The sequence below is a fragment of the Centroberyx gerrardi genome, unplaced genomic scaffold, assembly GCF_048128805.1.
Source record: "Centroberyx gerrardi isolate f3 unplaced genomic scaffold, fCenGer3.hap1.cur.20231027 Scaffold_182, whole genome shotgun sequence".
Taxonomy (NCBI): Eukaryota; Metazoa; Chordata; class Actinopteri; order Beryciformes; family Berycidae; genus Centroberyx; species Centroberyx gerrardi.
The window spans coordinates 8,466-23,701 of NW_027605350.1; the positions used below are offsets into that span (position 1 = coordinate 8,466).

Genomic DNA, 15,236 nt, shown 5'->3' on the forward strand with positions numbered 1-15,236 from the left:
TTTCACAGGGAAATTTCACAGAGACATTTCTGAACAAGGAAGTTGAAATAAGATTGACTGATGCCCTCTACAGGAACAAACAGTGTATAGTTGTTTTAATAATCTGACAGCTCATGGGAAAAATGGAGCAGGAATTGTACCTCCAGATCCCAACGTTTCAGCTCTACAGCTACCGAGTGGAATAATGTTGCAGAATTTTCTGTACAGTATGACGTGGGTTTGGTGGTGATCATGGCATAGCCTCACCCTCGTTTTTGGATTCTCTGTGGTTACAAGGAATAATACCAGAGTAATGTTGAAGCATCGCAGGGCGGACAGGTTTGGCTAGTTTGTGCAAAGGTGTATTGTTCTTTGAAGCTCTTTCTGATCTCACTAAGAAATGAAAGCTTCTCATTGCAGTGATCAGTTGTAATACAGCGTCAGTCCCAGAATTTTCTCTCTCTCACACACACACACACACACAGGTAAGATATCATTATTCTCTTTATTAGCCCTCCAAACAGAATTGGCAGCCATATTCAATGTATACTGTATACTCTCTATAGGCTATACTCTCTATATAATATATGAAATGTAAGTAAATATAATATTTTTGTGTTTTAATATTGTGTTGTGTCTATGTTTGTATCTTGTTAGAAAAATGCTATAAAATATTTTTCTAACCAAGATATGTTTATTATTATTATTATTATTATTATTATTATTATTATTATTATTATTATTGTCATATGCTTACTAATGATTCCCTTAGAGTAAGCATTTTTTGATGGTCTAATGTGTACTGTCTATTTGTGTGAGACGTCCCTTATAGTTTGTAATCACAATGAGAATCTTAATCATTTCCATCACCAAATACAGTAAATATCCAGGAATTTGTCTCGGTGACAGTGGTGCAGAGGCCTGTCAACAACTCACAGAGAGTCACAGCACATACCACCTTGTGCCCTCCTTGCTTACACCTGTGACGTTCCTCAGCTGCTAACCGTCTGACATGCACTGAACTCTAAATCCTACACGTTAGAAACCATCATGTCTTCCAAGCTGGTCATCAGGCAGCCTCAGCCAGTGTTGGAGGCCAAAGACTCTGCTGAATGGGGATCTGGAATATGTGACTGCTGTGACGACGTGCCCGACTGTAAGTTTCTGTTGATTTATGTGGATTTCAACGCATCTGTATACATATACTGTGACACGCTTTGTTAGTAAGTCAGCATTTTTTTTCATCCTTATTTATCCATGCACAGTGTTGGGGAAAGTTACTATTAAAATGAACTAGTTACTTTACCTTGTTACTCGCCCTAAATATTAACTAGTTACTAGTCTTTGTTAAAGTACTTTCAAGTTAAAAACATGCCTTTAAAACATGATTTCTAGTGATGTCATCATTTTATTGCATAGAAATCATCACTACAATCACTAACAATTTACTGTTATCTAAAGAAAACATCTGGGTACCACTGATAAACTAGTGAGATCAGAGAAGAAGCCTTAATTAATCATGTCTGGTCTCACAATAAACAGCAGATAGCGTGATTTCAATTTAAATATTCAGTATGACAGTGAAAGGTAAGCTTACAATTAATGATAAACAACAAACAATTGCTCTGAGATTAAGCCAAAAATGTAGTTATAGCTGTTGTTTTGGATGTCAAGTTATTCTTGTAGTGGGAACACAGACATTTTAATTACTTAAAATGATTTAAATTGCTTTCAAGCAGCTACTTCCATTTACATTTGCATTTTGAGCATTTAGCTGAAGCCCTTGTTCAGAGTGAATTACAATGAGTGCAAAAGTAGAGTAAGCCTAGATTTCTCAATCATTGCAAACATCGCAAGCAACCTATAGTAATGTCAAGGGTCAGAGGTCAATGACCCTAGAATGATCATGTTAGGTAGAGAAGTGCCAGGGAATGAAATAAGAGGTGAGAGAGAGGTGAAGCTTTTTCTGTCACTTTCATTCTTCACTTCTTCATGTCTTCACTTCTATTTTAAACCTCTTTGCGTGTGTGTGTGTGTGTGTGTGTGTGTGTGTGTGGGTGTGGGTGTGGGTGTGTGTTCCTCTCTGTCTCTGAGTTTGCAGGTGTGTCTGTTTGTAGTAATAGTTTGTTCACCCAGTCCTTTTGTGTGCGTTTCTTTCCTGGAAGGCTGTTTTGCCTTCTGGTGCTGTCCCTGCTACGCCTGTAAAACCACCAAGGAGTACGGTCAGTGTCTCTGCCTCCCCCTGCTGGACGTCTTTGGCTGCATCCCACCCATCACCATGACCATGAGGGTTTCCATGCGGGAACGCTACGGCATCAAGGTAAGGCCATAATAGAAAGTTTAAATACGGTTTGAACCCAAATAGTGTTAACTGTTACTTCATTTGCACACATGAATGATTAAACTGGCAAATTGTACAAAAACAACTCACCTCAAAAGAGAAAAATACACAGACACTGTTTTTTCATGGTTACTACTAGATGGATATTTTCCAGGAAACTGTTTTGATGTATTCAGATGTTCCTGATTTTTTTTTTACATTCATTCATATCGAGTGTACAAAACATCAGGAACACCTTCCCTTTCCACGAAACAGACCAGGTGAATCCAAGTAAAATATATGATATTTTTGTTATTATTATTATTATTATTATTATTTAAAACTGCACTAGGCAATTTTGTACGTTGGCAGCCCCAAATTGCAGCGAGAGGTTACTGTTTAAATGAAATAGCCTACCCAGAAAGTGAAAGTGACGTCAGTAAACTGCACACTCCTCAGACCTAATTCCTCTTAGTGTCTGGTGGGGTGGAGGTGGTGAAGAGGTTCAGTCATCAGTTCAGGTTGGTGAGTCCAGCAAGCGCTCGCTGCTGTTTAGGAGACACTTTGCTCTGAAGTTTTGATGGAGAAAATTTCCCACCAGTGAAAATTTGAGACCAAAAATGTTATTTGGGCAAATAGAGTGAAGCTATAGCTGTAGAAGCTATAGTGTGTTTAATTCATGGAGATGGGACACTCTTCTCTGAAGCAGTCCCAATTTGTGATTTAGGCTGATAAGTCGCATGTAGCCTATATTAACATAAAAAAAAAAATATTGCACAGTGCAGCTTCGAAATGCTAAATCCACTTCCATCTGTGTAAGTGAAGGGGCTGAGAAGAGTTTCAATCCTTAAGAAAATTGAGGCGTAGAGTGTGTGTCTATGTCTATCTTTCTTTGTAGTGTAATTTTAAGAGTTGATAATGTCATTTTACCTGACAAATTATGTATTTTTTGTGTTTTATGTGAAGCACATCACATTTGTCTTGTGTATGAAATGTGCTATATAACTAAACTTTGCCTTGCCTTGCTTATATGTACCATTCAGATGTTGAACGGCAAAACAAAACATTAAAGTGACTTTTAAAGAGCTGTAGTAGTAGTAGTAGGTTGTAAGTATGTGTGTGTCAAGTAGTGCACTGATGCTGGGGTTTTCACACTCAATAGTTTCACATTTGTATCAAGAATAATACACCATCACTGATGCTGGGAATGGTGATAGCCAAAAAACTGATTTTACTAGAATGGAAATCTTCTTCTTCACCCTGTTTCCATAAATGGCTGCATGAAATAATATGTGACAGAAAACCTAACACAGAAAAAAGATTCTCCGAGATCTGGGGACCATTTCTAGATCACTTGGAAAAGATTTGACCACCCTCTTGGGATAGTTGGGCCATATATTATCTTTATTATTATTTACTACACTGTGATATAGTACAACTCTACCATATACATGATATCTATTAGATTTTTTCTCTTTGAGACTATTATGAATATGTCAGATGGCATTTCGGTATGTGGTGGGGCATTACATGTTATGTTGTATAAGATAATAGAGTTTTATATTGTACTTCACCACGTTAGATATATTTGGGCACGAGACATGAAAGCCACAGTGACATTTTTGTATATACACATACCAGTATGTTTGTGTAGATTGTTTTTTTATTTATCTGCAAATTGTAAATGCCTATTTATAATCCATAATTTGATTTGTCAGCCCATGTTACACCCTTTTCTTATTTTTTTTTAATTTATTTATACATATATATTTTTTCTTTTCTTTTTTTCTTATACTGTCATGTCTTTTTTCTTTTCCTACACGTCTGTATGTCTATTGTTAATCCGCAAAATAAAATATATTTAAAAAAAAAAGAATAATACACCATCACCATCCAAAGGAGATCCAGTCTATTTATCTGTCTGCCTAATCTTTCTGTATCTCTCTGCAGGGCACCATGTGTAATGACTGTGTGTATGCCACCTGCTGTACGAGCTGCACTTGGTGTCAGATGACCAGAGAGATGAAAAGAAGAAACATCCAGATCGTTCTGGTCAGCGCCAAGAACACATGACCTCTGACCCCTCTCCTCAGTTGGCACCAGTCTGTCACTGTCATGTCACATATTTCAATAAACCACAACCCATATTAAAGTTATTTATAGAGGTTGAAATTACAGTAAAGCAAGCCACTGGCCAAATTGTGGTAGATTGTGGTAGCCAGCCTGCGTTCAATCTTTCTTTTCTAAACTACTTTGGCAGCTAAGAAATTAAATTGGTGGAGAAATTTCTGAAACTACAAGCCACTGATAGGTTGACGGTTGAAAAGTTGCAGGTTGGAATTTTAGTAATGCAAACTAAAATGTAATTATGCAAACTAAAATGTAGTTATGCAAAACTATGCAACCTGTTTCTTGGAGGCAGAGCTTCTCTGGAGGCAGAAATAATCTCAGTGGTTAAATTGTCCTGGCTTCCCCACACTGGCTACCTGTTGCTTTTAGAATTGATTTTAAGATTGTATTGATTACTTACAAAGCCCAGAGAGGCCTTGCCCCAAGCTATCTTGTCAGATCTCTTATTGCCCTATGTCCCTTCCCGCTCCCTGAGATCTTCGGATACGTCCTTTCTTGTTTCAAGGTCCAGATTAATGCACAGAGGGGACCGAGCCTTTGCAGTCAGGGCTCCTAGACTTTGGAAGGACTTGCCTGAGGAGATCAGGGCTGCAAACTCTGTATCGTCTTTTAAATCACTGTTAAAAACCCACTTGTTTAAAATTGCTTTTCAGTGATTTCATTATATTTTATGGCATTTTAGTTCATTTTACTTTTTGTGTTTTTATAATGTGATTAGTTTTTATGGCTTTTAGTTTGTTTTATTCTCTTTGCATTTTAAATGTGTCTGTTTTTATTGTAAAGCACTTTGTCACAAACAAATCTTAGTTTCATCAATAAACAATCAACAGCATTCAATATATCGTATTATAGGGCCATCCTTAGCCCAATTAGTACAATTTTGAGGGTTAGGGTTGGTTTAATAAAAATTCATAAGTAAAGTATACTGTATACTTATTGTATACTGTATAGACAATTACACAATAATACATAAACATTGTAACACCCCTTTGGTTCAGTGGCATCCAAAATGTTGTGCATGATGGACAAACAGATGGTGTTAAAGTAAAAAGTGTTTAAAGTGCTCCCAAACTGACATTGAGCCCCACCTAAACACCAATCCCAGTGTTTCAATGGTTGCATTGCACTGCTTATGGTGTTTCAGAACCTGATAAGTGCTGTCTCCTTACTCCCCCTTCTAACAGTGTAGGTTTAACTTTTTCTGTCAACATGTTTTCGAAAAAGGTGTAAATCTTGAGAGAGAGCAAGAGAGAATTAGCCCTGGATTTCAGCGATGTCCCAGATGAATTTGAGCGGCAGGTCCTTCATTTTCTCCTGGAAGACCCGGTCAAAGCGCTCGCTCTGGGCCACGGTCAGCGAGTTCTTCCAGTCTCCAGTGGTACCTGAAAAAAACAACACAAACACACACAGCAGGCGATAATTTCCCACTGAATATCTGATGATATTACTACTACTATCCTACTTTGGTCTTGGTTTTGCATATAGGACACAAGTTTGCTCTAGTCCCGGTCGACTTGAGCCCCGTAGGATCTGGTTTTGACTCAAAGTCTACTGGTCAAGGAATTGACTTGGAAATGACTAAGGGGGTCTTAACTACAGACGTGCTCCAAGGTGAAAACCGAGCGCTCACCTTTCCTGAAGAACTTTCCCTTGTTGTAGTCGTTGAAGTTTTCAGGCACATGGTCATAGTTGGTTTTGGGATCGCGACTCATGTTTTTGAAAGTCGCCCTCTCCACGATGCGGTCTACAGTCGCGTCCGAGCAGTTCTTCCCTAAGAACTCACACAGACGCACCACTGCCGACCGCAAGTCCTGAAGCACAACAAAAATGAACAAGATTTGTGTGTGTGTGTGTGTGTGTGTGTGTGTGCACTACTGCTGTTTACCTTGATCATCTCTTCGTAGCTGAGGAAAAGGATGTTGTACTTGTCCTGGTTTGTGTACCATCCTCTGACATGGTCGAACCAGCTGCCTCCAACCGCTGACAGAGAGAGAACGACAAAGTGAGCAAAGATGGGGCTCTTTCTTCTACATTGTATCTGTCTATATACAGCAGTGCAATCAAACTGTATTTCCTCTACTCCTCTTTAGAGGTGGGGGGATAATAGTTTCTTATATGCATCACAATTTATTCTTGAACGATTCCGCATCGAGGCAGATAACTCAATAATGGGATTTTAAAATTTTAATTCACAACATTATGACTTTATGTTTTTTAAAAGTGGGCTCTATGAACTGGCAGCTAAACCATTTGGATGGTGCTATGTGAACGGACATAAAACACGTGCGTTTTGTTTACATTCAAGTGAAGCTGTGAGAGATTACTGAACAAGTGCAGAGGGAAATCAGCAAAGAAACCGGTGAATGGAAGTAGTCTTCACAGGAACCGGGTCATGTGCAGGTAACCCGGATGATGTGGGAATTTTTGGCGAGCTAATTGTACATTTACCACATCGCTGGTAAATGTAGTGCATGTGTACATGTACCACAATGTTGGTAATGTACAAATTGACTGGTGCATCGACTGTTTTTTCCATATAAACTGTAAAATATAGACGCCTTTGTATTACTCAAATTGCGGCATTTTACATATTTGTTTAACAAGTTTCAAAGCCCCAAGTGTCACGAAATACACTCACATAACGGTCTACATAAACCTTCTCCAAAAGAAAAACATAAAAACAGTGAGTTGTGTGGTTCTCTGTGACAGCAGTGATATTTAAGGTGGCAAAGACCTAGTGGAGTGCGAGTCTCTGTGAAAGTTGGCACTGCATCACTTACTTTGTCCGCCAAGGAACTTGTCCATCATTTCATCAAAGTTTTCAAGGCTCTCCAGCTGAGTGACCATATTGGAGTAGTGGAAGTAGGACACCATAACATCCTTAGGGTTCCTCATCACGTAGATCACCTGGGGAGAGAAGGCAGGGCAGATGACATAGACCAGCGGTATCCAATCATGTGCCATGCAGCACCAAAAGTATGCAGGTTTTCATTCAAACCAAACACTGACAGCTTATTTCACTCATAGAGGAAAGCCAATCAGCTGCCACAGTTGCCTAACAGCTGAGGACCTCCAATATGGCCGGTAGAGGGTTTGTTACATCACCCAAAAGCTGTGTGTGTGTGTGTGTGTGTGTGTGTGTGTGTTGGCACATGGCCATTAACAAACTTTGGCCTTCCTCTCGCGCAGGCCCTTGGGTGCGAGGTGGTGTTGCAGATGGGTGCAGAAGAGCCGTGGCGAGGGCCGGGTGCTGTAGCTCTGGGAGAGGAAGGGGGAGCGCTGCTTGTTGTAGTTGTTGTCCCTGTCCAGGTACTCCAGCCAGGGCATCAGGTCATAGGTGTAGCTGTCCTTCCCCTCTGGGAAATCCTCCTCGTAGATCAGGGTCACGATCCGCTGGGTCCACACTGTTCCTGGTTGGTTTCAGTTCAGTTTAATGTTAGTACGGTTTAGTGCGATTAGTGCAGTTAAAGTGATAATCCAGGATGTTTTAATTCAAGATAACATTTACATTTCACTAATTGATATACCACAATAGTGATTCAAACTATATCCGGTTCATGAAAGCTTTTAGCTTCCAAGGGGCTAGGCTCCAGGTTATTGTGCAGGGTGTGTGTGTGTGTGTGTGTGTGTGTGTGTGTGTGTGGGGGTGGGGGGGGTGGGGGGGGGTGGGGGGGGGGTGGGGGATTTTCCATTAGCTGCAGCTCGTAGCATCAGAATAGTAAATGTTGGATAGGCTATGTTCACAACAACCCAATTACAATTAACCCGAATTCTCACAATAACAAACTACTTCATAGTACAATGCTGTCATTGGGAATAATATAGGAACTAATGCTTGAGCTACAGTTATCTGCAGCAGTATTTTGTTTACATATTGTGGCTGTATGAAAGCAGGGTATCACAAAGCCTAAGAGGTTGCAAAGACATTTGCGACTGTCCTTTTTTGGCACTTCCACTAGGAGTTGCCAAAATCAACAATTTTCAAATCGTACACATGGGGGCTTTAAGTCAAAGAACCATTTGACAATCTCATGAATGCTATTTCACTCAAAGTGTCCCTGAAAAGTATTCATTGAATAAACATCTCTTGAATTAATGATACGTTTGTAATGTGTTGTTTATAATGGAAAATGTTTAAAAATATAATTTTGTGATAAAAGCATGGGAATATTTCATGAAATCACAGTATTTTATTAATTTTTTTGTCTGATTGATTTGATCTTGATTTGATCTTGGTAGCTTACTGTGATTGAATATATAGTTTTATGGGAAATACAGTACCTAACTGTGTTTAATTATACAGAAAGGATTGTAGTAGTAACATTTCCAACATACACAAAATGCACAAAAGCATAGTCACAAATATATACATAGGCCTACACATGAGATAAAATCTGATTGTGATTAATCTCAAACCGATCTTACCTGATTTGGGGAAAGTAACAGCAAAGACATCATCGTCTCTGATACTGAAGTCTTCCAAGCTGTCGATATACTCCGGCGTAAGTTCATATTCGTCATACATTGGGAAAACACTGCCTTTATAGGTGAACAGCGAGTCATTGAGACGTTTATATTCTTGCAGAGCCATAACTGCAGACAGCACACTCAAAATAAAAATAAAAAAATTAACTCAGAATTTTTTTTTTTTTAAATGGTACGAGAGTAAAGGCGGATGGGGTTGAATTGAGGACTCAGAGGAGCAGCAAAAGGCCAAGTGAAGGAAGATAAGTGTTAAGGTGTGTTTTCACTGGGGCGTCATTTGAAGCCGCTGCACCTAATGGGTGAACGCACCACTTGCTGAGCTGGTTTCTGCTTCTGGTTTTCAAACTGGAAAAACATGTGGGCTTTCTCTCTCAGCAATCAGACCCATCAGCTAAAAAAACATACATTAAAGGATACGGCTGGTATTTTTTTATATACATTTGTTATTGTCAACAAATCCCATGAAAATAACAAAATCAACAATGCGTTTGCTCTACTCTACTTTCCGACTTCCCACGGACCTTTTTTAGCCTTCAATCCGGAAGTCATTGGCTCCAATTGTAAGCTAAAGACCTTTAAATACAGCTCACAAAGACTTTTTAATTTTAATTTTAATTTTAACTGTTACCACGAAAAGTCAGGCTATTGTAGTTATTACCAAATCAAATTCAAATGGGAACAAATTCTTCATTATGACGGGGACTATTTTCGGTGCTATGGAACTACTTTCCTGAGATCGAAAACGTGTTTGGTCGGCTTATTAAGTTATTTGAGGAAAAAGTCGGCCGGCCCGGTGCATCGCAATGATGAAATATGCTGCAGAGCAACAGCATGGCTCTTCGATGTGTTTTTAATAGTTTTTTGTAATACAATGGAGTTCTAGGACTACGGGGACATGGCTTTATTGGGCTTCGGCTACATGGACAAGCAAAACAAATTCATGCTTTTGTTATTTTCATAGGATTTGTTGACGGTAAGAAATGCATTAAAAAAACACCAGCCTTATCCTTTAACTCTCTTATAGAAGAGCTCCAACCATCAGGAATAGGCTTCCCCAGTCATCTTCCTGCAAAACACATGGACAATGCTTGGCTAAAAAGACCTACAGGCACTTACAAATGTTTGAAGAATACATGCAATTGCGTTAACATTTATCAAAACAAATAATTTACTGATTTAAAGACAAATAGAAACATTTCATTAGGCCTAATTGCAACACCACCTTTGTGGTCTACCGTCTCAAGTGTCCCTGTAATTGTTTCTATGTAGGACAGGCAAAGACACCTGGACAGGGTCTCAGAACACAAATACGCCATCAGGAAACAAAATCTTGATTACCCTATGGCACAACACTTTTTGGAAAGACATAATAGTAATGAGAACCTACTAGTAGTGGAAGGCATGCAACACATTGAGCAAGCTTTTTAAGTGTCTGATAGAATAGAAAGCCCCAGGACCAGAGTTGAGAATCAATTAATCACATCACATATATATCACATAACTCTCTTTTCTCTTTTCAAAGTCTCTCTCCGATGATAGTTAAACAACCTTAACTTTTGGGCTGTTCCATAGACAATGAATGGGGCGATGGCCGACATTGATAAGGCGTGAATAGCTTTCTCAAAGTCAGTGAAAGAAAATATTATATTTTTGAAATGTTTCTGAGTTGGAAAACTGTTGGAATTGGACTACTGCACTGACTTGCTTGTAAAATGTCAGAGTAAAGTCAAAGAGCACACCACAGTATTATTTGTGAGTGAGAAGACATTTTATGGCAGCACAAAATCAGTACGCTATTCATTGTCTGTAGAGCAGCCTCAGAATTAACATACATGCACACCACTATCCCAGTGCACCTTCAGGAAGCATGGCTGATGCACAGTCACCTTGTTTCAGCAGAGCATTTATCATTTGTCCCTTGATTTGTTGTGTCTCCTACACAAGTACCGTCAGTATGTGGTTAAACATGGCCTCTCCCCTGGCTCCTGGGCTTCCTTGTACTGCAGGGCTGGGGATTTGGGGGCTTCCTTGTACAGCAGGGCTGGGGATTTGTGGGCTTCCTTGTACTGCAGGGCTGGGGATTTGTGGGCTTCCTTGTACTGCAGGGCTGGGGATTCGCAGGCTTCCTTGTACAGCATGTGTTCTACTACTGTGTTCTGTATGTAGTTTCGTTTTTAACAATACCACATTTTTCTGTTGTCATTTTTAGAATACAAAGCTACCTTAAAATGTTCTGCTCTCCCCACTAACAATGAAAGCCCAAATTAGAAAGCATAGATAAACATGCTCTGTAGTCCTTTTTTCTTCACTTGTACCAATTAGTCAGCAGGTGTGCCAGCAGGTGTACCTAATAAAGTGGCCGATGATTTTATGTTTTCTTAATTGGGCCAAACTACACAAAACAGGGATCAAACCCATTTCTTGCATGGAATGACTAGTTATAGTAGCCCCCCACCCCCAATTAAAATATCTTGCCTGAACTGCTGAGAATTGCAGTACAACACATAAGCCATAATTTACATATGAAAATTTTTACTCTACATTTTAAACATCAGTAAGTATGTGTAGCACTATAACAATGACATGTATTAATTCTATCACCTGATGAAAAGCCATGGATATTCAGCTTCACATTCACAGCACATAATAAGGACGATGCCATTTTTTTAGTTTTCACAATTGTTTATAAGCATTTCTTAATACTGAGTTTTTGCCAACACTAAGACGCTGTTTAACCAAACAGTTAATTTCATGCAGAAAATGCAATCAAGCTCTCAAAACAATGAAGACGTCCCAAAATTTAATAAGTCGACCAAAACAGCAGATACTGTCATCTGCTATCAACACCTATCAGCACCGCATTGAGCCTTTGTGTTGTGTGGATCTTTGGTTGATAGTATAAAATATGTATAGATCATTTGCTAATAATTTGATCATTTTTACTTTTGCTTGTAACCCAACATGGGACCTCTTGTTTTACTGTGTACCATACTGAAAGAAAGAGTTATACATAATAGAAATATGGCAGAAAAGGCTGTATGTTAATAGTAATGGAAACAAAAATCCCATAACTATAATAGGCAACAGGCTGGCAACTCTGTAACCTGGCCAACAGCCAATGCAGACACACACACAGTACGATGAAACGAAACACAACAGAAATACATAAAGATAAACTAAAACGATAAAAGTAAACAAATAGAATAAAAATGGTAGGCTTCAACACACTGCGGTGGTGTGTGAAGAATGGAAATTACATGGATTTCTTACAGGTATGGATTTACTTCATTCATTGTTGCATACATTAAAATGTATGCAACAATTTATAAACTAGTAGACAAACTATGTATGCAGTAGTTGCATGTATTCAGACATTCTAGCATTCATACGCACAGATATTTATGATGTATTACTATAGTTAGTGCTTTGTCTATATAGAATATGGATTAGAACATGTACAGGGAAATCAATAGCCCAATGCATCATTTTTCCCATGGCGCAGCCGAGGGCATCACGAGGCAAATTCAGGTCAGGCAGTCAGGTAACGCTTAGTGAGATGATGCGCTTCATCAAATGGCCTCTAGAGGGCGTCGTTGACTGTGAAATGCAGTGTTTCCCATACAGAGGCACAAAATCAAAAGTTGGTCAGTGTATAGAAATGGATCTAAATCGATCTCTAATGCGCCTGATGTGCAGATTACGTCATGTCTGTAATTTGATTTAACCGTGTTGCAGTGCTTCAGTGCATATAATTGAACACATGCAAACTGCTCTTTCATGGAAGTTGTGGGTGGCTCTTAAAAGAGCCTTTTGGGGGCAAACAATGGTAAAGCCAGGAAGCTTAGGCCTACTTCTTCTTCGGTGCTGCTTTCTTAGCTGAGGTTTTTGCTGCTTTGGGTTTGGCAGCCTTCTTTGTGGCAGGTTTCTTGGCAGCAGCGGGCTTCTTCACCGCCTTCTTGGGACTCTTAGTCGGCATCTTGGGGCTCTTAGCTGGTTTCTTGGCCGCTGCAGTCTTCTTTACTTTCTTCTGGGATTTGTCCTTCTTCTTCGGGCTCTTGACGGGTTTCTTGGCTTTCGGAGCGGCTTTCTTGGCAGCCGGCTTCTTGGCCTTTTCAGCCTTGTGGATCTTGAAGGAGCCGGAGGCCCTGGTCCCCTTGGCCTGGACCAGAATGCCTTTTGCATTAATTATTTTATTTCACTGCTGACAGAAAGAAAGAAAGAAAGAAAGACAGAAAGAAAGAAAGAAAGAAAGAAAGAAAGAAAGAAAGAAAGAAAGAAAGAGCCATGTAGCTCCACATATACACAGGAACAAATTGTGGTTTTCAGTCTTTGTGTCTCATCTGATCTGAGCATGTCTGTGTGGACACAGAGTGAATGCATGTGTGTATGTGTATTTAAAAGTTTTATTCTAAATGTTATATAACCATTCAAGACATTTTCAATACAGTTTATTGCTCAGTAGTTACAAATTTCAATAATTATGGGAGATAAAAAAAAAAATACGACACATATTCAAGGCATCATTTAGATGAACATCCAAGTAACAGTTGAGTTTAAACATTTAAACGTTTTAGTATTTACATATTTCATTGTTGTATTCCCATATTACAGAGGCTTGTTTCTCTCACTAGCCGGCAATAGTGGGAACAGCGCCACCAGCCCATAGACTCCCACGTTGTGGCCAAAAATATATTGCATCCGTAGTGTTTTACAACTCCCACAGAAAATGAATGAAACACGTTTAGAGCAGTGTCACTACCACGTGACCGGGTCCCAGTGTTGAGCACCTCTCCTCGTTAGTATAGTGGTCAGTATCCCCGCCTGTCACGCGGGAGACCGGGGTTCAATTCCCCGACGGGGAGGAATCTGTTTTCTCTCTCACAGCTTTATGGAGGCAGAGAGGAATCTGAACTCAGACTGAGGAAGATTCAGCTGGAAGGAAGGAGGATATGAACTGATTGATGGACTCCGTTTATAGTCCAACTCACGAAATCCTTGCCCTGACTAAAATTACATTATAGTTAATTCTAGAATTGTAAAGCTACAGTAGCTGAACTGGCAAGTCAACCAATAGTGAAGCTGTTTGAAGGCAAAGCGAAATACAACAAATGGTTCTTAAGAATTAAAAAAATGCTTTCTGGACTGTGAAAAAACAGCTTGAACATGTCTGGCCACCACAACACAAACTGACCCTGCTATCTTTGCTGGAGCTTGTCATGCTTTCTTATACAGCGTGATATATATTACTGTCATATCAGATGTGTTTAGTATGAATTGCATAAGGAATGGTCCCTTCACAAGACAGATGCATCATGAAATCTATAGAGCTTCTAATCAGCAAATGTATGTAAATATATATACATGTGTGTGTGTGTGTGTATATACACATACACACTATACAGAGTTGGAAGGTAAATAGAAGTTCCACTCAATGGATAAATGTTTCCAGCAGCAAAAATGTGTCACAACAGCTGGATTGCTTTGATGTATATCCTACTCCGTGTTATATTAAAACCAATGCAACAAGACTTCAGAGAACAGATTTCCCCATATCAAATATGTGAGTATAGGAGCTCTTAGTTGAATCAGTGTGTGGCCCTTAAAAGGACCTTTGGGTGGATGTGGCTCCAGGCGGTTTACTTGGAGCTGGTGTACTTGGTGACCGCCTTAGTGCCCTCGGACACGGCGTGCTTGGCCAGCTCACCGGGCAGCAGCAGGCGGACGGCGGTCTGAATCTCCCTGGAGGTGATGGTGGAGCGCTTGTTGTAGTGAGCCAGGCGAGACGCCTCACCGGCGATGCGCTCGAAGATGTCGTTGACGAACGAGTTCATGATGCCCATGGCCTTGGAGGAGATGCCGGTGTCGGGATGGACCTGCTTGAGCACCTTGTACACGTAGATGGCGTAGCTCTCCTTCCTGGTCTTTCTGCGCTTCTTGCCGCCCTTGGCGGCGGTCTTGGTCACGGCTTTCTTGGAGCCCTTCTTGGGCGCTGCCTTGGCGGGTTCAGGCATGACGAGATCTCGGTACTTTACAGCAGAGAATGAGCTGAGAGGAGCAGAGCGGATGGTTTTGTAGAAAGCTGATGCAAATAGAGCTGTGGCTGTTCCTCGTATACGATTGGTAGAGATTTGCAGCCAGACTGGGCATGCGCTACACAAGGAATTCTCTCCCACAGAACTAGAATGCATAGATATTCCCATTCAAATTAATACGACTGTGTTGCTGTGTTGTTGGCTGGCCTGGTACACTAAAGATTACCAAAAAAAAGGACTACAAAAACTTTTTGAAACGCAGCATTTGAGCATGAAATTCATAAAGTCTA

The 15,236-nt window shown here is 40.0% G+C and overlaps 3 protein-coding genes and 1 non-coding gene across 5 annotated transcripts; 2 read left to right on the top strand and 2 right to left on the bottom strand.

Annotated features, from left to right (window-relative positions):
- The first annotated feature begins 383 nt into the window (after positions 1 to 383).
- On the top strand, positions 384 to 5,214 carry LOC139930010 (cornifelin homolog B-like). Of its 2 annotated transcripts, none has more exons than XM_078282486.1 (4): positions 384 to 458; positions 1,020 to 1,135; positions 2,145 to 2,299; positions 4,250 to 5,214. In XM_078282486.1, exons 2-4 carry the CDS (start codon positions 1,030 to 1,032, stop codon positions 4,370 to 4,372), a joined length of 384 nt encoding a protein of 127 aa, XP_078138612.1. In that variant the 5' UTR covers positions 384 to 458; positions 1,020 to 1,029; the 3' UTR covers positions 4,373 to 5,214. The 2 variants fall into 2 exon arrangements, with proteins under 2 accessions (XP_078138612.1, XP_078138613.1); XM_078282487.1 differs by having other exon boundaries at positions 420 to 464; positions 1,022 to 1,135.
- Positions 5,215 to 5,683: 469 nt separating this feature from the next.
- LOC139929969 (amine sulfotransferase-like) lies at positions 5,684 to 9,020 on the bottom strand. The gene is made up of 6 exons (XM_078282488.1): positions 8,855 to 9,020; positions 7,598 to 7,839; positions 7,210 to 7,336; positions 6,315 to 6,409; positions 6,060 to 6,240; positions 5,684 to 5,811 (listed from the first exon to the last, which is right to left on the bottom strand). Exons 1-6 carry the CDS (start codon positions 9,018 to 9,020, stop codon positions 5,684 to 5,686), a joined length of 939 nt encoding a protein of 312 aa, XP_078138614.1.
- Positions 9,021 to 13,704: 4,684 nt separating this feature from the next.
- trnad-guc (transfer RNA aspartic acid (anticodon GUC)) lies at positions 13,705 to 13,776 on the top strand. The gene has a single exon. It is a non-coding gene; the product is annotated as a tRNA-Asp (tRNA).
- A 649-nt stretch (positions 13,777 to 14,425) lies between these two features.
- On the bottom strand, positions 14,426 to 14,938 carry LOC144538444 (histone H2B 1/2). The gene has a single exon (XM_078282485.1). The coding sequence runs from the start codon at positions 14,923 to 14,925 to the stop codon at positions 14,551 to 14,553; it is 375 nt and encodes a 124-aa protein (XP_078138611.1). The 5' UTR covers positions 14,926 to 14,938; the 3' UTR covers positions 14,426 to 14,550.
- Positions 14,939 to 15,236: the final 298 nt, after the last annotated feature.